At 37.9% G+C, this 26,300-nt stretch overlaps 1 protein-coding gene across 12 annotated transcripts in view; it reads right to left on the reverse strand.

Moving 5' to 3' along the window:
* The window catches only part of brsk2a (BR serine/threonine kinase 2a), a 237,867-nt gene extending 227,627 nt beyond the window's left edge, over positions 1 to 10,240 (reverse strand). For 11 of the 12 annotated variants that reach the window (XM_077211329.1, XM_077211324.1, XM_077211328.1 and 8 more), the window contains exon 1: positions 9,862 to 10,240. In XM_077211329.1, the coding sequence (XP_077067444.1) occupies positions 9,862 to 9,955 (94 nt within the window). In that variant the 5' untranslated portion in view covers positions 9,956 to 10,240. Of the gene's footprint in view, positions 1 to 7,793; positions 7,886 to 9,861 lie in introns of those variants that run through there. The other variant, XM_077211322.1, reaches the window with a different exon arrangement.
* Positions 10,241 to 26,300: the final 16,060 nt, after the last annotated feature.

The raw sequence follows: 26,300 nt of genomic DNA on the forward strand, positions 1-26,300 counted from the left end.
GGGTAGGGCCCCATATTAATTATTGAAACGGGCCCCCAGATGCTTAAGGCCGCCACTGAATAAGCTGACCTGTGTGAGCATTAATATTGCACTTGCGGGTAGTTCAGTAGAATGAAATTCGCGTGTGGCGCTGATATTAGCAATCGTGCCCTGCTTCATACCACAGTCATGTTAAAAACATCAATGTTAAAAACATCAATCACTCATCCATAAACATTATTAGATCCATCAGCATGAAGACAAGTTCCATAATTCCGCTTATCATCCGCGTCATCAATCTACGCCTTGTTATTGTAAGAGGTTAGCGACCCCTAGCGGCGAAAAAAAAATACATATTGTAGCTTTAAGCTTTTACAAAATACATACATTGTGGCATTTGTTGCACACCACAGCCTTTAATTATTGAAAACAAAAAAACGCCCGGATTCATTACAGTAATGCATTACGGTAATGAGAATGCATTACGGTGATGAGGTTTTTTTTCACAAAGAATAATGTTTCTTGCGGTTTTGTGATACAATGCTTTACATTAATATTAACATGCTTTTGAAGGTGCATAAGTAAGACTTGCAATATTTAAGACACAATATTTAATGCGGAAAAAAAAGGTTGAGCAGGACTTGATTTTACCCATCAAATTGATTGGATTGAGAAAAGTACCTTTTTAGGAAAGTTTGGAAGGGTAGGACTGAAAAAAAAGAAATTTGATGATGTAATTGAAAAGCAAAGTTGTTTCAGAGGCTGTACAAGTTGTAAATGCATAGATTTTGTTGGGAAAAACCCTGCTCCCATCATGTGCAGTAAGACCAATAATCAAATAAGTTTTAATTTCATGGTCACATTTTAAAATCTTAAATGGCTATCTGTCAATTTTTTTAAGAGTTTGTCCAAAAAAAAAAAAAAAGATTTTTCCTGTATGGGCCAGGGTTGCCAGGTCTGTTCAATAAAAGTAACCCAATGGCCAGTTAAAATAGCCTAAAAGTAGCCCAATGCGATTTTCTCCATCGCGCGGCCAGATTCTCCACTGAATGTGTATGTCTGTGGGGTTTCGGGGGTGTAGGAGAACTGAGATTGTTCTTACGGGGGTGGAAAATCAACCCGTGGAAAAAATGTACCCGCAGCAACAACTTCAGAGGGAAATCAGCGGATTTGGCAACACTGGTAAGGGGATACAGAAGAAGTACACAATTAAAAACACCCCAAAAATGCAAGAACAAATCTAGTCCTGAAGTAACAGGAGGTGATGTAAAAGAGAGGAGCGAGAGAGAGACTTTGTAGTAATTGAATGTTATTATGTAGGAGAGGTCCGCGCACCCCACTGAGAGAATCCCATTAGTGGCCAGTGAGATTTAATCGCCATGTATGAAATTATTAAAAACCTCAGTGAATCGCTCTATTCCGCCCTGTTAAGTGTGATTCTGCGGTCACAAGTGGACCGCGGGGAAACACTGCGGACTGTGTCTATACACACTCAAATGCAAACTGGAGATAAATATGAGACTCACATACTCGCAACACACACAAAACACATGAGTGTGCTGTCTGCCTTTGCGTACGTTCCCATAGCAACCCATATCACACATTAACGAGAGATAGTGATGTCACCAAACGGTGGCAATGTGTGTTACTCATCAGTGCATGTTGTTCAAGCAACTGTTCTAGATAAATCTAGCAAATATACTTTGTGTTGCCTAAAGATACATTTGAATATGCATTAAACTCTGCAACCATTCATCTTTTAGATGTATCCATCTTAATTTATAATCCATATCTATAATCTATAATCCTTATCCTATCTAATAATTCCCTATACTGTTATTTACATTACTGTTTTGTTAATTGTTCTGTTTTATAATTTTTTAAGTAATTGATTGAGTGATTTAAAGTCCCCCTGTAGTCAATAACTATATCCCTTAAAACTCACCAAAATGACATATTTAAATGTTTAAATGGGGGGGGCATTAATTTTATTTTTTTATTTTTAAATCCTACTGACCACAAACTTTTGAACAGTAGTGGATTTATATCGGAGCAGGAACGTTTAACGTTGTCATATCACTGGAATGGCTGCAAAAGTATGTCTGAGCATCGAACTATGGTTATGTTTCCAAACCAATAAAAATAACACAATTCAACAACAACTAGTTAAATGGCACACAGTGAGCCTGACTATGTAGTTTATTAAATTCACTTGGCAATGTATTGTGCATGTAAACAGACAGACAGCACAGATGTGTATCAGTGTAACAGTCGACGGGAGACCAAGAAAACAGAAAATCTCTTATAGTGTTTGGAATTGAAGGAAAATTGAGCGTAGCAGCCCCATCATTCGGTGACAATTTCAGGGCTTTTCCACTTGTCAAAAACCTGACGACAAAACAGCAGCCTCCGATACGCTGGGTTACACCTCAAACAGAGCTCAAAAAACCTGCCCAACAAACCCTACTGCATAAAACGAAAAGTATATTTAAAGGGACAGTGCACCTAAAATTCAAAAATCATCTACTCATTCGAACCCTGTATGAATTTATTTCTTCAGTGATGCACAAAACAGACTTGCAATGAAGCAGTGGTGGCTTGTGGGTTTTAAAATAGAGGAGGCACACTAAATTCAAACGAATATCACATAATTCACACGTCTCTACGATGATTGTCTGATATACCAAAGGAGGCTAGCCTCCTCTGTATTTTTTCTCAACACTCTTAACTGCTGAAATTGAAATACTCAATGGTAATTGACTAATTGTCCCATTAGACTCACCCTAGCACAGTTTTCCGAATGGTTGTAACTACATCGGTAGATGTTACAGTAGTGAAATTACAAACAAGAAACACACACTCAGGAGCATGAAATGAAATTAATAACTGGACATTTTATTAAATTGTCCTTCCATTTTTTACCCTTAAAATGTTGGGAAGGCTGTCCCGTTCCTCCTCTGAAGAGCCGTAACTGCAATGTGGTGCACAAGTCATGTGGACACTTTTATAGTGCTTTTTGGAGCTTGACAGCTCCAGTCCATGGACAGTTACGGTTTAATTTTTAGGTGAACTGTTGTTTTAACGGCTATAGCAGGCACATAAAAGATGAGCATCTTGACAAACGGTTCTCAGTCAACACTGTCATTTAGAATAACGCGGCCAACACCATTGACAAAAACATCAATACAGTTGGCAGTTTACACTCATTCTCTGTAGTTGATGGTAAAACAATGAGGCAATCCGTTGTGTGAGATCTCAGTTAAATTTTCACCTCTACACAATCATGCCACGGGCAACATGCACACATGCACACACTCAATCACTCTCTGCAGGTCAGAAACGGGCTAGTTATTGGTCTGTAATTATTTTTTCGCATCTGCAAATTTGCATCAATAGGCACAAGGGCACATTTGGTAGAGGGGTTGTGATTGGTTAACAGAAATTAAGCTGTAGCTCACTTGCAGTGTAGAAATGGTCCATGTCCAGAATAGCATACTAAACCGTATGCAATTTAAATACAATTTCTTCAGAATGCAGTATGTTCTGTATATATTCTTTATGTATAGAATATCCGGGAAAGTCTGCGGCATTTACTAAATTTAGGAGTGTGTAACCGGAACACACTGCTTGGAATACTGTATTATACGCAATACTCTCAACTTGACCTTACCTTTCTATTATAACATGTGATAACATGTGATCTGGAAGTAACATCAGACACGGTTTTAACGTCTTTTTTTATCTTGTATTTGATTGGACTGATTGAACTTTTATACATAAAATTTAATTAAAAATGCAAAATAACCTTTCAATTTCAACAATAATAACTGGATGCTACTATTTAAGGTAAGACACTAGTACATGAAAACAATTGTCTTGCTTGTAGTCACAAATCTGAGATTTTTGGCTAATTTGCTTCATTAACATCATCTTTTAGAATTCAGACTAGAGAAAATAAAGCATCCAGAATACATACAAGTGTTAATTCTATTACACTTTCTCCACTTCACTAACACTAACATACTCCAAAATAATACGATTTTACAGAAGGGTTTGTTCATAAATCCTTTGCCTACTTTACATAACATGTTATTCCTAAAACATAGTGAAAAAAGACTGTTGATACTTTTCTAATTTATGGAGTGATTAAAAGATAATAAATCCCCTCTGTAAAAACATTTGGCTCTAATGTCAACAAAATTCAACAAGAATTTTGAACCTGGCTTCATACAATGTTCGGATTCCTGTTCTACAATGTATTGACTTGTTAATTTTGAACAAAAATGTAATAATAAGAGTAGTACTAGGCTGTATGTACTGTACATTATGAGCAGTATTATATTTTGAACAAAGCCAGCCCTAAATATACCAACTGTCTCATTATAATTCACATTCATTTAGTTTTTTAATATATGCTTACACACACTCGCATGTGTACGTAACCCACTTGGACACACCACTTAAGACTGGTAAACAATCTCTGGTTCACTCAAGCCTAGCAGCTACACAGATGAGACCCTACCACAAAAAAAACGTACAATTAAACCAAGCACTGCTGAATATCACACATAAACTGGAATACATCATAATGGAAGGTCAAATAATGAGAAAATACAATGAAACTTAAAATTAAACCGTGAAAAAATATAAATCCAAAACTTTTACTTAACTTTTTGTGTAAAAAAGTGGTCAAAGTCCAAATATATTTCTAAATTCATTGTTCAAAAAAACTTTAAAATTGCTGGAAAAAAAGCAAAGCAACAATGACAACAACCAACATTCTCGAGGTTTGTTTAACTCCATTGGAGAATCAGAATATAATTCATGAGAAAACTGTTGCTTGCAACCTTCAAAAAATACCCACATGTCTCATATGTCCATCTTGCAGCCTTTGGCTGGTTGAGGCCGGGGCGTAATGTCTCACATTATGAATAAATGAGTCAGAAGCCTGACGCAGACTTTGCTAACGGCAACAAGGCTAACAAGAAAGACTTGTTCCAATCTGAGAGGAGTCTAAAGACTAAATACATAAAACATAATATGGTGTGACATCGATTCAAAAAGTGAGACATGTCAAACTGAATAACTTCAGCACACTAGACTGAATAGACACAGTATTACATCAGTGTGCCATTCCAAATAATGGAGGAAAAAATAGTTTCTTCATTAGTTAGTGATTGGAAATTATATGAAACTAGATTTTCCCCTAACTTTTCTCATCAACAGTCACAATGAGAAAAAAAATCTGGGCTGTTTACAACAACTTGAGCTGGAAATAATTTGACCATACATGTTATTCGTTGTTGATTAATACAAACAAAGGACATTAACAGCAAAATTACACTTTCATATCAGAACAGATCAGACCAGTTAGGAGTTCATTGATGAGGAAAACAAACACCTTGATTGCTTTACTGTGGCTAAATGTGGAAACCATTAAAAATCCAGCAATGACGCCAAAACGTTGTCATCCTACTTGTGACCAAAACATAGCCACCAAAAAATATATATTTTTCAAATTTCGTCCTAAAATACCAACAACACAATACCAAGCACCTTACATATCCACAGTAAACTGAAAAACTAGAGTCACTCGTTCAAGGACAATAATGTTTAGGCTGGATGTTAAGGATCATGTCCGGACAGGTGATCAAAAGTTTTGTAAAGGGGCACTTCTATATGAAATAAGTTACAGTCCAAAAAGACTCTATAACATCAGTTATTCAAAATAACAATAAACACGTATAGCTTGGTGACGGAGCAGGGAATCATGGGAGTTGTCATCTTCACTTCCACGGTCGTTTTGCTTTATGGGGTTATCGCTGGTGACAGAACCCGTGGCAAACGATAATGAATAATTGGGGTCCATCACAAAAGTGCAAAACAAACAACTGTGGCTTGTTACCAGCGATTCAACTTCGACGCTAAAATATTACATTGTTCTAGTGGCTTTTGGATATTTTAATGCAAAAATCTTACATAGTACCTTTAACCTTCACAGTTTCATCCCAGTGACCTGAAGAAAAAGTGTTCTGAATTTACATGATTAATCTTGTATATCAGTCCCACATGAACAAATTAAGTTAAAGTAACATTAAGTAATTTTTAAGTGAGTCAATTTAGTAGTATCAAAAAGATTTTAAATGGTTCCCTATTTTGTGTCACGTGACTGAATTATAAGATTGTACCAGCTAGATCACAAACTATTAGCTAACATTAGCACATGTTAGCATGCTAAAAGGGTAAATAGTAAATGCTCAAAGCAAATAACAAAGCAGTCATGGCATGCGCTGTACCAGTCCACAGCGAAGCAAATGCTTCATTCTTCTCCACAATGCGAACAAAGTATAATTTAAATGGTTCTAATAATTCCAACATAATTGAACATTAAACACTATTAAACACTATCAAGTCTGCCCCTTTTCTCATCTTGCTCAAAAACACATAAATGAACACTTAATTTCAACAGTTTTACTCTCCTTATTAAGTCCCAAAGAAAAGCATGCTGGTACTATGGTTTCAGCAAACATCATTTTCAAGTAATTGATTGGTTCACATTCGCCCTAAATAATTTTTTCTAGTAGATTGCACATTTAAGAGATTTACGTTAATTGAAAGCAAAGATCGCAAATAATATTGAGTAAATTGGACAATATGTGTTTTCCCATTTCCATCAGGGATGCAACTATAGTCTACATACCTCTCATATAATCAGCAACATGTCTTGAACATATCATATTAAGGTAACACTTTATTTTGATGGTCCCTTTTGAACATGCTGTTGACTATAAGTAACTTTGCAACTACATGTCAAATAACTTTCAGTCGAGTATTAGCAGATATTAAAGGAATAGTTCACTTCAAAATAAAAATTCTGTCATTTACTTGTCATCCTTTGTCTTCAGCAGAAGAAAGGTTTGAATACAGGTTTGAAACAAATTGAGGGCGAGTAAATGATGGCATAATTTTCCAATTAAAGTGAACTTTTCCTTTAACCAGACAGTCTACTAACTCTTTATTGTTGATGGTCCTCTAACAGACATTGTACGAACTATAAGTAACTTATGTCAACTTATTCTAACCCTACCAGTCTACTAATACTCTACTAATACTCTAAAGAGAGTTAGTAGACATGTAAGTGTAACTTATAGTGAACGGAATGTGTTAAAGGGACCATTCAAATAAAGTAAAAACCATATTAATATGTTCACAAATTAAAACAATTATATTCATAAAATATTGCAAATTAAATATTATATTTAATTAAATGTACCATTAACATTAGATAATATATTAAAATTAATATTATACAAGATTTCTACAACATCCTGATCGATTAAAAATGTTCTGAGACACAATCTGAGTACTTTCAGGTTTGCTATCCGGTGAGGCACAAACTCTTGATAAGCATCTCGCATAAACCTACAGCAATCATCCTGTATTAGATCAGCGGAGGGAAGTTGAAATATAAAACTTGTAATGGAGACTGCATCATTTCAGCAAATCACATGATTCCACCACCAGTCATTTCACAACAGCAACAGATATGAAATTATACCGTGTGTTTATGCAATTAGAAGCTGCAGTAAAAATCAACCACCAGCACAATCTTAAAACAGCATTTTTAACCCAGACTGTGGAACTCCCTAGCAACAAGAAACGACACAATTCACTCTTTCTCACTTCAAAACGCTCTCAAGGCTATAGCCAAAAATCCAGCTTTATTCCTTTTTCTCCCTCCCTCGGTTCGTCAGCGGCACGCGTGGTCCTACGAGTGTCCGGTCCACGTGAAAGACTGTGAGCCAGAGACTTACCATGAGGGATTACAAACACAAGTGTGTTTGTGTCGGATCCTAATCACATAATGGATATGGCATTGCACAGGACGCGTACATCAGCCCAGGCCTTCCGCTTTACACTATAAATAACAGATCTATCACAGACAGAAGCTCACAATCACTGGCCATTTGTCTTCAAACTCTTGCTTGATACCTGGAAAGTGAGCTAAGCAGCACTAAACCTTGCCGTTGAACATCCAAGGGGAAAAACTGTGAGTCAGTCGCATTCGAGGCATGGCAAATGTGTGTGTCACGCTGATCTGATTAGGCAGACAGGTTGTAGACATGCACACTAACACAAAGGAAAGCGGGAGTTGACATATACTGTGATCTATGAAGAACAAACTGAATCCTGGAGGCTTTGCACGTGCACGGATTACATATTTAAACTGTCGTCCGGGATTTCGATGAAGCATTTCGGTTTACAGAGGGCCGTTGGACACTTTATTCTGTAATTTCTGTAATGTCTTTCAAACAACTTCGTGATTTTTAGTGGATGAAGTCAGTTCCACCAGAGTCTGCATTTTCTTACATTTATCTATTATTTTAGTCAAATGTTTTAAAAGGAGTGCTTGTGCAATCTTTAAAATAAACTTTTGTATTTTGTGTAACACTCTTTTTTTCGATAGTCCACTTTAGACATTCTACTAACTATAAATAACTTTGCAACCACATGTCAACTAACTGTCATTCGAGTATTAGTAGACTGTCTGCTTAATATCTGCTAACTCTTTATTTTAATGCTCCCCAACAGATATTCTACTGACTATAAGTAACTTGGCAAATACAAGTCAACTTATTCTCCTAACCCGAACCCTAACACCTAACAGTCTACTGACAGTCTACTAATACTCTAATGAGAGTTAGTTGACATGTAGTTCTAAAGTTACTTATAGTAAGTAGAACGTCTAAAGTGGAACCGTATTTTGTATCTAATGAAGTGCAATTCACACATTTTTAAAGTGCTAAAATTGTCACTGAAAAACATTGCAAATAAATGCAATGAAACACTGAACTTTGAGCTGATTGCATAATCTTAATTATCAGAAAACATATCTCATGTTCCCATTAATGGCAGAATAACTATACCAAGAAAACAAAACTGATCAAACCATCATTATTCAAACAGACTGCTCTGTGTATTGGATCTTGACTATAAAATACCAACAATCACCTCATTTCAGCTCCTATCAACACAAACATGTTCCCAACACAAGCACTATATAAGCATCTTCTGCTGGAGAGGTGATAAGAAAACAAACGCAATTGTATTATTTGAGGGTGGGAGTTGGGCAGAAACAGCAGTTGCATCACTTTCTCTTTGCAGTGATTTGGTGGTTCCTGCGGCCACACGCTCCACATCTACTGTCTTATTTTATGGAAAATTTTATACAATATTATACAAAAACATTTATTTTAAAAAATAGAATAAATAATCTGTTATATATAAATGACATCAAAATAGATATGAAACATTTACTATTAATAAACAAAATATGAAATAAGTATGCAAATATATGTAATATAACTATGCAGGGATTCTACTTTATGAATTTGTTAATTATCAATATCTAACGACAAACGCAGAAAGCAGTAATTTAATGAATTGATCACTTTCAGGGATGGCATCATCATACACCTGTAAACCCTTATGGCCACAGGCTAATGAAAATATGAAGGTGTAGATCATGGTGATACCTTGCCGTCAGTTATTCTTAGAAAAGTTCAAGCTATTGGGCAGGTAGTTATTAGCATTTGTGCATCAATGCATGTAAAACTCAAGTGTACAAGACAAGTTCATAAGCACGCATTCAGATCCCGATGCTGCAACACACCCGAGCTGAAGGTTGCAGATACGATTTGTTACTGAACACAGAAACAAAATCAATGACAGAAATGCATCCACCTGTCCATCATGCACATAAACAAAATATAACCAACACACACAACATCAGACAAATCAACACATGCTGATCTCTCTTACATGGAGATTATAATGCAATAGCAAAAGAAACAATTTCAATGTCTGAATGAAAGCACAAACCTGTCTGTCCTTTCCCGAGGGTCTTTTCTAAGCGGTATGGTCCCACGTAATTGGCATGAGGGGTAGAGCTATTTTCTTTCCCAGACAATGACATGTTTCCCGTCTAAACACACTTCACGCGGCGTTGCAGTTCTTGGGATACAGCAATCCTCTTATAGCTGGCTGCACCGGAGGACGCGCTTTACTCCAATTTAACGCTGTCTCTTTTGGTTTCTCCGGTCCGTTTCAGACCGAGAATCTGTGGTTAAGGTGGGGAAAGGGATCTTTTAATGTGTCCTCTCCTTTCCTTCTCACGGGGATGAACCGGGCGGCTTAAGAACCGACTGGCATCGCGGGACCTGCACAGCTTGTGTCCGCCTGTGCGGCTTCTCTCTCTCTCTCTCTCTCTCTCTGTGGAGTCAGTGACCAGTGCGCGAGCCAGTGCGTTACTACGGGGAAGGCGAGCTCATTAATATTCATAAGTTAAGCTTTCGCTATTGGATAGTGACCGAGGAACGTCAACAGGACCATTAATATTAAGAAGGCAGTTTTTTTTATTGAAGACCAAGAAACTAATGAGCCAAATTTTAAAAGAAATAAATAAATAAGAATGAAATACATTTGTAAATCTGTACGCTAAATAAATAAGTAAATAAATATATGTGTATGCAAATTCAAATAATAAACACAATTTGGGAAATGTTTTTTAGACAATTATGCATTTTAACACAAGTTTGTCCTGTGTTAAATTTTTAAATCAACATATTAAGTATTTTATCCTGGAAATATGCATTACATTTATTTACTTTCATGGTTTACAATTGGTAAGTTTGCTTTAATGTAGGCTACTGTAGGCTACATAAATTTTACTAAAGAAGTTAAGCCTTCGCCATTGGAGGATGGACACGTGACATCATCAAACCCTAATTCATATTAATGAGATGTGCCTTTACCGTAGTAGGATTGGTGGTTCCGCGTGTAGAGGCTGGTCCGCAGCGCTTAATTCTGATTGACGGAGAAGCTCGCCAAGCGCGAGAGCGTCTGAGTGCCGCAACCACAGGTCTGACCGCTGGCGCTGAGTGTTCTCTAAGAGCAGGTGATTGTAAAATCATTGCTCTCTCTCTCTCTCTCTCTCTCCCTATATATATATATATATATATATATATATATATATATATATATATAGATAGATAGATAGATAGATAGATAGATAGATAGATAGATAGATAGATTATTGACTATTCTTTTATTATTCGCCACTTTTTTCTGCAGTGATCTACATGTAACATATGTAAAGAGAAACAGGTTGCGGTGTATCAGTGACCTTCTCATAAAGGTTTCAGTGCTGTGTTCACTGAGCAGAGTGTGTTGGCCAGGACCTTAATTTCACAACCTACTGATCTCAGACCTGTGTGAGAGTGGGAACAGGTGCTGGAGGTGCAGCCGCCAATGACACGCCTCCCCAAGTGTGACAGACAGGACCCTGCTTTTGAGAAGCCCACGGCTGTGCTGGAGAGGATCTGACTGTTCACCGCAACACACAGCATTGCATTACATATCCTGTGGATATAGCCTACAGTACTGTACCACAACACATGCTACGGTGTAACTCAATACACATCAAGGTACTTCTTCTGCTGCTGTACTGTGAAATTTGAGACACATTAACAACAGTTTGAAACTAAATATCGTGAACAAAAAACATTCCTGTTCGTCCTCAATAGAGAACTTGATGTTCTCCTTTTTATTTTTGTCCTCGGGTCCATATTTCTTAATATAAGATTGCAAACCCCAACACTAGCACATACTTTCAGATAGGAACTTAATTAAATTAAATAAGTTCAATATAACAAGTTCCTATATACAGTTTACTGCCATGTTGCCATTTTCACATGACCTGCATTTTAAGTTGCGTCACATCCTTGCTATCGGCAAGTCCTCACCCGTGGCCTGATGTGATAGTAAAATGTCGACTCACAAATTTTTACAGAAGTGGTAAACCGTCACAGTGTTTCTCACAAACTCTTTCATGAATACTAGGGATTTGGACATTCTTCATGAGTACTGCATTTACTGCTGTAAAGGCACCTTTACAGTCTTAAGGCTTTTGGGTATTCATGCAACAAGCTTTATACATCTGCCTTTAGGGATTTTCTGCCATTCTTTTCTTCCTCTCAAGCTCTGTCAGGTTGGATATAGGGACTGTCGTGAAGGGCTATTTTCAGGTTTCTCCAGAGATGTTTGATTGGGTTCAAGTCTGGGTTCAACTGAGGTTCATCAGACCAGCGAATCTTGTCCTTTAGCTACTTTCATGGCTTGGTTTTTTCTCTAATATGTAGCTGGTAGACCATTTACTATTTCCACGGACAGTCACGTATGCAGATGATACAACATTATATAGAGGAAACAAGACTTCTTGGAGTTATCTTAGACAGCAGGCTGAAGTGGTCAAAACAGATAGATAATATGGTAATAGTTTTGGGAAGTTTTGAGTTTAGTTTTGAGGTCTGTGTAACGCATTGATCCAAGGAAGATGTAGAAGGAGATAAGGTATTAACACAGGGTTTATTTAAACAACACAGAACAAGATACTTACTGTGCAACACAGAGTGCTACACTGTAAAGAGATTGCTGTAAATTTTACAGTAACTCACTGGCAGCTGGATGTGTGTGTAAACAGCCCCTAAAGGTGATGATACACAGGGCAACTTTTTGAGCAATGTTGCTGGGCAATCTTGCCAAGCCATTGTTGCTTGGGCACTTTCCCAATGAAAATGGGCAATACATTTCTGTCTGGATAATTTAGATCGGTCGTGGGCCGATCTAAGATAGATCTCATCTATCTTATAGATCTATCTTAGATCTATCTTAGATCTGTCTCATCTGGTTGCCCGTTGACGGCAACATTGCCCAGCAACATTGCTCAAAAAGTTGCCCTGTGTATCATCACCTTAAGAGATGTGCATTTCACAAATTGGGCAAACAATGGTTCTTAATTATTTAGATTACTGTCCAGTGGTGTGATAGAGTGCATCAAGTAAAGACTTGGAAAAATTACAATTAGTCCAAAATGGAGCCGCATGACTCGCTTTAAACTGTAATAGAGGGGCTAATATTATAAGAATGTACAAATCTTTAGGTTGGCCACTGGTGAAGGATAGGACAATTATCTCCCTGCTTTGTTTTATAAGAAATATTTCAGTGTCTACAGTTTCTAATGTCCTGTACGGGCAACTTTTATATAGCAGTACTAGTAATAATTTTAATACCAGACAGGCATCACAGGGATGTTTTTTTCTTCCTGTTTCAAAAACCAATGCAAAGCCACGGCCTGTAATGTGTGGAATGAAAATATGTAATGACTTGCCATCGGATATTGCATGAGGTTTAAAATATCTTTAAAGGAATACTTAATGGCACAATATAGTAAATTGTTAATTTTTATATTTGTAATAATTTTGGGGTTTGTATGTTTTATTGTTTATAAGGCGGTAGATCCTTCTCCTATTTAGCACCTAAACTTTGGAACAGTCTTCCTAACATTGTCCGGGAAGCAGACACACTCTGTCAGTTTAAATCTAGACTAAAAACAGATCTCTTTTACCTGGCATTCATATAGAACATTATACATTTTTATTATTCAAATCAGTTAAATGATTATTAGGCTGCATAGATTAGGTCAGCCGGAACCGGGACACTTCCTATAACACCTGATGTACTCGTTACATCATGAGAAGAATGGCACCTTAGGCCAGCAGGACGAGGCCAAGGGCCGTGAAAGAATAGCACGAGGCCGGTGGGGTGATTACTAATGAGTGACACCTGCGCGACGCACCGATCTCGTATCTCTCACGGAAGAGCGGAAGCATAAAAGGAGGAGCAACGACTGTGGAGATGAAGACCGGTGCGTCGCACAGGTGTCGCTCATTAGTAATCACGGCACTGGCCTCGCGCCATTCTCTCACGGCCCTCGGCCTCGTCCTGCTCGCCACATATCTATACGCTAATGTTAGTCTTTCTGTTTATTCTGAGGTTTACTGAAGTCAGCCGGATCCGGGCCGTATCCAGATCAGATGTTGGACCTGCGCCTGGACATGACCACAACGCATCCCACATCGTCATGACAGCCATCGGCAATGATCCTCAACAAACTCGTCTCCATACCGGCGTGATGACTTCCAACCAGATGAACTGGATAAATAAACTGCATGTTCTGATCCAATCTGACTTCTGACCTGTAATGCTGCCTGAATCATAATCATACACTGTTCATTTGTTGGCCAGAGGAGAACTGGCCCCGACTGAGCCTGGTTTCGCCCAAGGTTTTTTTCTCTATTCTATCACCTAGGTAGGGGCTAATGGGCATCCAAATAAACAAATAAATAAATACTGAGAGGTGTGTGCCTTTCCAAATGATGTCCATTCAATTGAATTTGCCACAGCTTAACTCCACTCGAAGTGTAGAAACATCTAAAAGATGATCCAGCAAAATTGGTCTGCTCCTGAGCTAAATTTCAAGTGTCTCAGAAAAGGGTATAAAAGAAATTATTTCAGTTTGTATTTTTAATACATTTGCAAAGTTGTCACAAATCTGTTTAATACCTTGTCATGAGTCATATTTTATTTTAGCTTAATATTAATTTATCGAAAAAAAAATCCTGCTCACGCGTTACAATCCCAGTGATGGTTATGTTTAGAGGTGGACCTTCATGCTTATTTTGTCATAAAAAACTCTATGTTTTTGTATGATTCACACTATACACATTCATACAAAATCGCCACCTCGTTAAATATTTCTGATTTCTCATGAGATCGGGTTAGAACTCAAAAGAAGATATTTTGAAGAATGTTTCAAAGTTTTTGTTTATATTATTTTTATAAACTCAATGTATTCCAAAACTTACAAGCTCCAAAAAAAAGGAAAGGATTCGATGTAGGAACACATCCTTGGTAGCATCACAGTCACCAACACCCAACTCTCATATCACCATCCACAATAACAGTTCTCAGTGAGAATCTCCCTTTGAAGCATTGAGGAACATCTGTACATGTTGTGTCTAATCAAGTTTGGCAGTAAGTCCCTCGCTCCCCTGCATCACAACGACTGTGAAATTAATCAGAAGTCGCAGCAAGCAGTCGTGCTATTTACTGTTTACATGCTGATGGACGCAAACCAAATAAACTTGGTAAATAGTGTCCTCTGTATCTTTGATTTACAATTGCCCCGTTGTCCGTGCGTGAGCAACCAGGCGCGACGGGAATATTATACAGAGTTATGCTAATGAGATGTAGATGCACATATCAGATAGAAGGGTGAAACTGGAGAAATGGTTTGTAGATCTGAAGGGCAGGAAATGAATCAGCATGATACTACTGTATGTGAATGTCCGTTAAAGGTCTTACAAGCGCATGCTTTCTCGAATTTCCTACGTTTTTTAAATTGAGATGAGATGCCTGTTGTTATTCATATACAAACTAACATTTGTTACCACTACTAGCTATGATTTGATATGTGCTGTTTTGGAACATGAATCCACAAATTGCTGATTTATTGATATTATATTCAACAGTGATATAAAATATTGGAAAACCTACTTTGAAACTTACAGATTAATATCTTTTTAAATATAGAACTTTCTGAGATATAACAAAACCAATGACTGATAAATTTGTTTTTTAATAAATTAGCATATTTCATATGGCCTACTGCGTCAGTGATTATATGCATTGGGAACAGTTGCATAAACATAGCCATTATGTTAAGACTGTGTCTTAAGAACTATGACCAACTAGCCATAAATTAGGGGTAAACAGTCTTACTTTTGTTTTCAGTATCAAATTAGACCAATCTTTGTTTTATGTAAAAGTTATAAGCAGGGGAAAAAATGCTAACTTGTAAGACTAGTCTTTGCAGTTTATGCAACCAGCCCCAGAATAGAGTATAAAGAAGTGTTTGAATGTTTGAACTGTTTAAATTCAATCTGTTCATCATATAAAGGGATTGAGTCTCTTCAGAAAATTTTGACTAAACTGAACTTGATTCATATGGATTAGTTTTACGATATTTTATGAACTTTTACAAGCGTCAAAGTGGTAGTTGCGTATCTGTCAATAGAGGGTCAATAAGCTCTGGTGAGTAATTAATGACAGAATTTTAATTTTTGGGTGAACAATCCCTTTAAGATTAATTGATTGCATCAGTTCCATCTAATTGAAGATCGGAGTCACGCCGGTATGGAGACGGGTTTGTTGAGGATCAATGCCGATGGCTGTCGTGTCGATGAGGCCTTCACAGGGGCGAGTCTAGTTGACACAATCTCTGCTGAAACTTCAGGGTCACTTCAGTTGTGGTCATGTCTAGACGCAGGTCCACCATCTGATCTGGATACGGCCCGGATCCGGCTAATAACAGTAAACCTCGGAATAAACAGAAAGACTAACATTAGCGTAGATGCCATTCTTCTGATGATATAACGGGTACATCGGGTGTTATGTTAAGTGTTCCAGGCTCCGGCTGACCTAATTTATACAGCCTAACAATCATTTAAATTATTTGAATAATAGAAATGTATAATGTTCTATGTGTATTCCAGGAGAGATACACATGAGATGTGTTTTTAGTCTAGATTTAAACTGACAGAGTGTGTCTGCTTCCCGAACAATGCTAGGAAGACTGTTCCAAAGTTTTGGTGCTAAAAAGGTAAAGGATCCACTGCCAGCAGTTGATTTTGATATCTTAGGTATTATCAACTGGCCAGAATTTTGAGATCGCAATAGACGTGAAGGACTATAAAGCATTAACAGCTCGCTCAAGTACTGGAAAACTAAACCATTTAGTGCTTTGTAAGTAATCAGCCAGATTTGAACATGTATACAATGTTTAATAGGGAGCCAATGCAGTGTTGACAGAGCCGGGCTAATATGGTCGTACTTCCTGGTTCTAGTAAGAACTCTAGTGGCTGCGTTTAGGACCAGCTGTAGTTTGTTTATTATGCGTGCAGGGCAACCACCCATTACAATAATCTAGCCTTGAGGTCATGAATACATGAACTAACTGAACTAACATGAATACATGAACTAACATCAATCAAGTGTTAGACAGTATTCTGTGTTATTACTTGCAGGGGTTTTTGGTCTAATAGTCTATTCATAAGAATTTTGTGGTCGATGGTATCAAATGTGCTAGTATTCAAAGACCTAGGTGCCTGTATGGCTTTTTGCAGTTGAAATAGTTCAAGCTGGGTCATTCTAAACCCTACGTTAGAGGAATCCTGGGTTATCTTGCTTCACGTTTCACATTGCTCATAATAAACAGAGTTAACAATTGTGTTTACCCTGTACATTCCTGAACCCTGGGTTAACATTCTTATTTTCATATTTGGGTTGTCAGTGTCATTGACTAGACAAACTCAGCACACAACCAGTTTATATAAAGGCTCAAGCATTGTCTACATCCTCATAATGTTCTGCAGATCAAATCTTTCCTGAATGGACTTTTTGAACTATAAAGAAAAGAATGAAATAGTCTGTTATTCACTCCAGAACATATTAGTTCAAATTAAGCTTAAAGGTAAAAAAAAAAAAAAAAGGCTACTTAAAGCTACATACCCTCGCCGGCCAGTTTATTAGGTACACCTTGCTAGTACTGGGTCTGAACTGCTTTAATTCTTTGTGGCACCGATTCAACAAGGTGCTGGAAACATTTCTTAGAGATTTTGGTCGACATTGACATGACAGCATCATGCAGTTGCTGCAGATTTGCCGGCTGCACAACCATGATGTGAATCTCCCGTTCCAACACATCCTAATGGTGCTCTATTGGACTGAGATCTGGTGACTGTGGAGTTACTCATTGTCATATTCAAGAAACCATTTTGAGATGATGAGCTTTGTGACTAGGCACATTATCCTACTGGCACCCGGTGAGTTCATCTGCTGCAATCTTCGACGTGTTGAGCGTTCAGAGATGCTCGTCTGCAGACCTTGGTTGTAATGACTGGTTATTTAAGTTACTGTTGCCTTTATATTAGCTGAACCAGTCTGACCATTCTCCTCCGACCTCTGGGGTCAACAAGGCATGTTCTCCCACAGAACTGTGGCTCACTGGATATTTTCTCTTATTCGGACCATTCTCTGTAAACCCTAGAGATGGTTGTTTGTGAAAATCCCAGTAGATTTCCCAGCAGTTTCTGAAATACTCAGACCGTCTGGTCTGGCACCAACAACAAGGCCACGCTCAGTCACTTAAATCACCTTTCTTCCCCATTATGATGCTCAGTTTGAACTTCAGCAGATTGTCTTGACCATGTCTACAAGCCTAAATGCATTGAATTGCTGCATGTGATTGACCGATTAGATACTTGTGTTGACAAGAAGTTGACCAGGTGAATCTAATAAAGAAGCCGGAAAGTGAAAGTGTAAGTGTAGTGCGTATGTATATGCCTACTTCTATACTATATAGTAGATAAAAAACAGTATGTGACCCAAGTAGTATGTCCGAATTCATAGTATTCATAAATCAGTAGGCAAAAAGTACCCATATGACTTACAACTTCCAGCAAAAATGTTCTGAAGTGCTCTTTCGATGGACACATTACTATCCCATGAAGCCACAGGAGAGCATTACTATATATGCGATTTCAGACGAAGCATGTATCTTTCTTGCTTCTTGCTACTTTTTCAGCGAAGCCCTTATGAAATCAGCATACATTGTATCTGGCTGCCTGGTTGCCGGTATGACGAACCAATTCAATAGAATGAATAGGACTTTCCAGCTCCACATATTAGAGAAATTGTCCAACTTTACATGAGATAAAGAACCGTTAAATTTCTTTTGGTCAATTCACTAGGACGAATCAGACTTTCCATCTCTTCATCTAGGGCCATTTAAGATAAACCGATTCAATGGAATGAAACAGACTTTTCAACGTGACCGGTAAGCATGCTTGATTCTTGCCTCAACTTGTAATGCTACATACGTACTTAATACTATTTGACATAAAACTACTTTTCATCTTCTTACACTGATCTTAGATCAGTTGTACAAGCGTGCTGTGGCTTGGATTCAGGTAGAAGAAGCTGGTACAGATTCGGTGTGAACAGAAGGAGAGTGTGATTAATTGAAGGATCAGCGGCAAACAGGGAAACCCATTATAGCCCATCTGTAAGCATTTAAGAGCTGGAGTCAACAGAGATGCTGAGAGCCTCTTTTGCTTTATTTCTCATGCTCTCTGGCAGACTGGCCAGCTCTTCTACACTGAGAACAAGCGGGCAGAAGAAAAGAGAATTGTAGGTCAGTCTTCTGTGGTGCAAAAATCAGAAGTTATTGTCACTGATGCCTGTGGAGAACTTAAGTATGATTCATTAAAGTAAGAAAAGAAAAACGAGAATGATGAAATATACACCTGTCATACCAGGGAACATTACAGACAATATTCACACTTCATATTTCTGATGTTTGTTCCCCAGAGATCCTTTTGTTGTGCTGAAATAATATTGTAATCACGGCATGAAATGATCTATAAGGCAGGGATTTTCAAACTGGGGTTCTTGTACCTCCAGGAGGCCGCAGGAAGATGCTAGGGGTCCATGAAAAATTTAGAGAGAGAAAAATATAAATAATACCAAAAAGAAATACAAAAGAATAACTAAAAAGGCCTATGTTTTTTAGCTTGTTTACTGGTTGTATCGTGATTTTCTGTAAAGGTGCTGTGGAACGATATATAATGAAAACTATACAGATACATTTGATTTTAAAATGTTTCTCTTATATAACCCAAATCTAATGGGTGGAAAATAACGAAATTCTGTAATGCTCAACTCAATACGAAGCATATATTTTCCAGATTTAATCATTTGTTTTGGCTTCAATACAATAACACATAGACATCATTCATTTAATTTATATCACACTAAATAATTTTCACACACTGTATAAATATTCTTTATAATATTTAGTTGACTTTATATTTTAGGAAGTGGGTAGCTCGCATACGATCACCGTATTTGGATGTTCTTAGTATTTCCCATATTGTAAAGAGTGTTGGCTCATGTTTCAGCAGTGTTGAAGGAACTCAGACACAGCCAGAGCTTCTTTTCGTGTCATGTTATTAGATTAGTGAACAGAAACTGATTTATGTGGCATGTCAATTTAGCCACAGGTTTGTTTATTATACATTGCTGGGTCAGGTTTAAGTGAATTTCTGTGTGTGACAGTGTGTTTGTAGAGACAAAGGGTGAACGGACAGCCTAATGGGCACAAATATGACACCTGATACGTTTCAACCGCGCACACATGAGAGAATGATTGATCATACAGACCACAAAACATTCTCTGGCTGTTGTAGCAGCTTTATAGTGGCTTGCAGAAATACATACCATCTCACACACACACATATAACAGCTTGAATATATACATCCTTTGGGACATACAATGCATTGCATGGACAAATAAGTAAATGCAACAGCATACCGCCACCTTCTGGGCATTTAAAGATCACTGCATTTTACTTGTCATTGAATTTCACATATGAATGAAAGCATCACATAAATTACCCAGATATGTACCTTTAGATTTTGATTAGGCATGCATTTCCCCCTTAAAAGAAGTGGTACCTTGATAGAAGACCGTAATATCATGGCACAATGGTACTGAATAAATAGCACATTCATGTATCATGTTATTTACAAGGTATTTTTAGGGTACATGTTCAAAAAAGTATGATATTAGCATTGTATCATATAAAAAAGAACGTAATGTCATAGTACTTTTTTGGTCATCCAAAACAAACATTGGATTGTTTTGGACCTCATTCATGCTGATTACTTGAAGTATAGAATAACAATTAAAGATTATACAATAAAAGATTATACACATTCTGAAAGAAAAATTGGGGTCTGCTTGTCTACGCAAACAATGCTAAGGTGCTAATGTGCAGTTGCTAAATGGTCCTGAGTGTTTTTAGTGTGTTGCCATGCGGTTACTATGCTATTCAGGGTGGTTGATTCCTACAGTAGATACTGGCTAATTTTATGTGAAATATGATCACTTAGAAAATACTAACAAGTTTTCTTAACAAGCTGCACAATTTAAGGTATTCATTGTCTGTGGCATAGTGTGATTAAGTTATTGAATGTGTCTGAAATCGCTCGCGTACTCTACGAGTAGGTACTTCTTTTGAATAAGTAATTACTTTGCAACTGTTTAAAAATATGTTCTATATAGTATGAATGTAATCTAAACGTTCCACTTTCTTCATGTTGTCATTGTCACGTGACCTATCAGTGTCAGTTGCACTGCTTCACTGTCATTCACAAATCATGGCCCTGTGGGATAGTACAGGATCCATCAGATGCCCACTTCAGAATCTTGTTGGAAGTAATGAGTTATCCGGGTATTTTTTGCATATACTGTTTAATAAATATTGTAGATTCAGACATACTGCTGTTTCACATACTGTTTTTCGCCTATATAGTAAGGAAGTATGCACATTTGGATGCAGGCTTTGGCTTGAGATGCTAATGTTAAGATTAACATTGTTTGCAGTCAAACAGAGACGTTGGGGGTGTTTCAAATAATTAGGTTTGCTGTGTATAAATAATTACAGGTTGTGTGCTACACTGAGGAAACAACTAGAAAACACTACAATAAAAATCAACTGGAGTCGTTAATTAGTCACTAATTACATCTCAAATCACTACGTTGCCTTTGTTTCTCAACACCTTAGACCCGCCTTCCTCAGCTGAAATCTGATTGGTTCTCACTGTTGATTGACAGTTCAGCCTAGCCTTTCTTTGAATAGATTTTCTAGTGGCTTGAAAAGGAAAGGAATGTTTGATGTTTCAGTATAGTGTGAAGCTATACTGTCCATGGTGTACTTCCCTTGTTTGGTCTTTCGTGTGGGTCGTCCAAAAAGAAGCATTTGATATAATTGCTCATAGGCTCTGTCCTGTTTTAAATCTGAGCAGTATGTAAGCATGTTCTGGCACTGATATAGCCCAGTGTCAGCCTGCAGGGAGACATTTACTCTTACGTTTTCTCAAGTTGTAATCTGTGACCAAATTGAAGGGCACTGTTCAGGGAGTCGTCCATTTTAAGAGCTGTATCAATTGCAAAATCATACCAGTGCACTGGAACGTTCGCTCCCTAAAAAGCAGGGAGCATCGATTCTCAAATATGTTACCTTAATGGAAGTTCTGAAGCACGAAACACAAGTAATGTGAGCCAACTCACTACACATAATGACAAGCGTTAGATTTTTTTTTTTTATCAGGCTACAAACCATTATTTCAGCATAAACATTCATTGTTAGACAGGTAATGAACATGATCTTGCTAACATTTATAGTTAATGTACGGCTGAAATGTTGCACGTAAATTTAACAAGAAAAGTATGTATCATAACGTACTTTAAATAACATTACAAAATAACGTTCAGAATGATATCAGTTCAGCTGTTGTTCACAGACAATGAGGATGCTGTCCACTTACCAGTACCTGAATTCACGTACACATAATACACTGATTCACGACCTATAAGCAAGGGAGCTGATTGAGAAGCACCCAAGGTTTCCCTCAGGACATTCCCATGGGTTTTAAGAATGTTTGTTTAATGTGTTTAATAAGGTCTGTGATTAACTTGAAGAGACAAACATGAATTTTGAAGCCACTGCATTTTTAAAAAATGTTATATATGCGTTTACATGCTTGACAAATCAGATAACCATTATAGTCTAGTTCTTATACTGTACCAACATTAGCATCTTGCATCTTATACAATAAATTTGAAAAACGGTATGACTGTGTAATTACGTATTTACCTAGACCTAATTTTACTTATAATTTAAGAGATTCCTGCGTGGAGAAAAGGAGACAATGAAGGATGGGGAAATAGATGTATGAGACGTGTGAGGACGACGCCAGCCGCTGTAAGTATGGGGCGTCAGGGCCACAGAGGAGCAGTGATTATGGCAGATGTGTTTCTGCAGATGTCTCTATTCCTGCTGCTCCTGACTTGCTCCACACGCACAGAAAGATTGATGGAAAGCAGTGGTTTGGACACTCTCGCTTGGTCGTGCGGGTAATGGCTGCCTGTGACCCATCATAACCTTACTGCTCCTCACACACCGCAGACACACATACTATAACACTGTACACAACAGAACCAGGCATGTTTTAGACAGGCTAACATGATACTGTACACTTACATGGTACAGTACTGTGGTGATACCATAGTACATGGATGGAAACAGATGGTAATGCCATGGTAATTCATAATTTTATTCAAATCATATACTGAACAATTATAAAAACAGTACTTCTAAAACATTTTTAAATTATAAATAAAAATATATACATAAATTATAACATTGTTAAAACTGATGTGTGCAGATACATACCATGGTTGTTACATGGCTTGGGTTGAAGATCCAAATTGATTGATTGATTGATTGATTGATTGATTGATTGATCGATCGATCGATCACACAGCCAGGCTGGTGGCATTTGTTTTCAGTACAGCTCTTTGGTACAGGTTCCAGTAAACATTAAACATATAAGTAACATACATATACATGCAGACAAACACATTAATACATAATACATAATTGGTCATGCTAAATCCACAGTCCTCAGAGTTCAGAATGTATATTGCTTTTGGAATGAAACTGTTTTTAAAGCGGGTTGTTCTGGAGGCGATTGACCTGTAACGCCTCCCAGAGGGCAGTAACTGGAAGACATAATGTGCAGGGTGGGAGATATCACAAATTATCTTGTGGGCTCTGCGTAGTGTCCATTTGTGGTAGAGTGATTCAAGACATGGTAGGGGTGAACCAATGACTTTAGATGCTCTGTTGATGATACGCTGTAATTTCTTCCGGGAAAGTGAGTCAAGACTGCCCAAACCAGACTGTGATGGATGTGGTAAGGATGCTTTCAACAATGGCCATGTAGAAGCGGAGCAGGAGATGAGACCTTACTCTGAACTTCTTAAGCTGTCGGAGATGAAAAAGTCTTTGCTGGGCTTTTTTGTACATATGATCTGTGTTGATTTTCCATTTAAGGTTGAAATGCAGAGAATCAAAACAAAAAATATTGTGCCACAGTAATACCATGGATTTCCATTTACCATAACAATGTTTCTTTGCATATGCACGGTAACATAATTTTTGATCATATATCACAAAAATACCATGTTTTTGGACATGTATCAAAGTAATGCCATGTCTTTTAGACATTTACCATGGTAATACCGGTCACTTAGTATTGTCATGATCTCACCTGTCACTTCAGCACTACATTTCCCATCATGCTCTCTGGCTCTCACCTGCAGGCACCTGCCAGCTATCACCTTCATCAGCAGCACCATAAAAATACACACCTCATCTTCCCCCATTGTCCAGTCTCGTTCTTATGTAGTGGACTTTCTTGATCTCCTGCGTATTTCTCCAGTGATTATCTCCTGTGTTGTCTTCCCTTTCCTCGTGTCTCCAGCGTTCCTGTCTGTTTGCCTTCAAGAATACCTTCATACTTACCAGTCACGACGAGGTGTGTGCTTCCATCTGCCATCCTGCATCTGTCGTCCACGATCTCCAGCACCTGCAAAAAGGAAAGTTCTGTTATCAAGCTATTACCACTCAACCATGTATATTTGAACTGTATACTCCATTATACATCCATTTCTGCCCTGTAACTCTGTGCTGTCAATAAATACTTTGGGTAACATCATCTTTTGAGTCTACACATTGTTATAATACCATGTTGTTTTTTTGGATATTCACTGTGGTAATATTGTGGTTTTTGCATATGCACCATAGTAATACAATGTTGTGGATATATGTAGTATTACCATATTTTAGGTGGGACACTTCAAAGTAATACATTTTTTCTGGACACATACCACATTAAAATCTTGGTTTCTGGAAATGGTACCATGGTAATACCTGGTTTAAACATGCATCACAATAATAACATGTTTTTTGGATGTGTAACACCGTAATAATATATACAGGTCCTTCTCAAAAAATTAGCATATTGTGATAAAGTTCATTATTTTCCATAATGTAATGATAAAAATTAAACTTTCATATATTTTAGATTCATTGCACACCAACTGAAATATTTCAGGTGTTTTATTGTTTTAATACTGATGATTTTGGCATACAGCTCATGAAAACCCAAAATTCCTGTCTCAAAAAATTAGCATATTTCATCCGAACAATAAAAGAAGTGTTTTTAATACAAAAAAAAAAGTCAACCTTCAAATAATTATGTTCAGTTATGCACACAATACTTGGTCGGGAATCCTTTTGCAGAAATGACTGCTTCAATGCGGCGTGGCATGGAGCCAATCAGCCTGTGGCACTGCTGAGGTGTTATGGAGGCCCAGGATGCTTCGATAGCGGCCTTAAGCTCATCCAGAGTGTTGGGTCTTGCGTCTCTCAACTTTCTCTTCACAATATCCCACAGATTCTCTATGGGGTTCAGGTCAGGAGAGTTGGCAGGCCAATTGAGCACAGTAATACCATGGTCAGTAAACCATTGACCAGTGGTTTTGGCACTGTGAGCAGGTGCCAGGTCGTGCTGAAAAATGAAATCTTCATCTCCATAAAGCTTTTCAGCAGATGGAAGCATGAAGTACTCCAAAATCTCCTGATAGCTAGCTACATTGACCCTGCCCTTGATAAAACACAGTGGACCAACACCAGCAGCTGACATGGCACCCCAGACCATCACTGACTGTGGGTACTTGACACTGGACTTCAGGCATTTTGGCATTTCCTTCTCCCCAGTCTTCCTCCAGACTCTGGCACCTTGATTTCCGAATGACATGCAAAACTGAGCAACAGTCCAGTGCTGCTTCTCTGTAGCCCAGGTCAGGCGCTTCTGCCGCTGTTTCTGGTTCAAAAGTGGCTTGACCTGGGGAATGTGGCACCTGTAGCCCATTTCCTGCACACGCCTGTGCACGGTGGCTCTGGATGTTTCTACTCCAGACTCAGTCCACTGCTTCCGCAGGTCCCCCAAGGTCTGGAATCGGTCCTTCTCCACAATCTTCCTCAGGGTCCGGTCACCTCTTCTCGTTGTGCAGCGTTTTTTGCCACACTTTTTCCTTCCCACAGACTTCCCACTGAGGTGCCTTGATACAGCACTCTGGGAACAGCCTATTTGTTCAGAAATTTCTTTCTGTCTTACCCTCTTGCTTGAGGGTGTCAATGATGGCCTTCTGGACAGCAGTCAGGTCGGCAGTCTTACCCATGATTGCGGTTTTGAGTAATGAAACAGGCTGGGAGTTTTTAAAAGCCTCAGGAATCTTTTGCAGGTGTTTATAATTAATTAGTTGATTCAGATGATTAGGTTAATAGCTTGTTTAGAGACCCTTTTCATGATATGCAAATTTTTTGAGACAGGAATTTTGGGTTTTCATGAGCTGTATGCCAAAATCATCAGTATTAAAACAATAAAAG

The sequence above is a fragment of the Siphateles boraxobius genome, unplaced genomic scaffold (assembly GCF_051911475.1).
Source record: "Siphateles boraxobius isolate OS27281-9 unplaced genomic scaffold, OSU_SipBor_1 65, whole genome shotgun sequence".
NCBI lineage: Eukaryota > Metazoa > Chordata > Actinopteri > Cypriniformes > Leuciscidae > Siphateles > Siphateles boraxobius.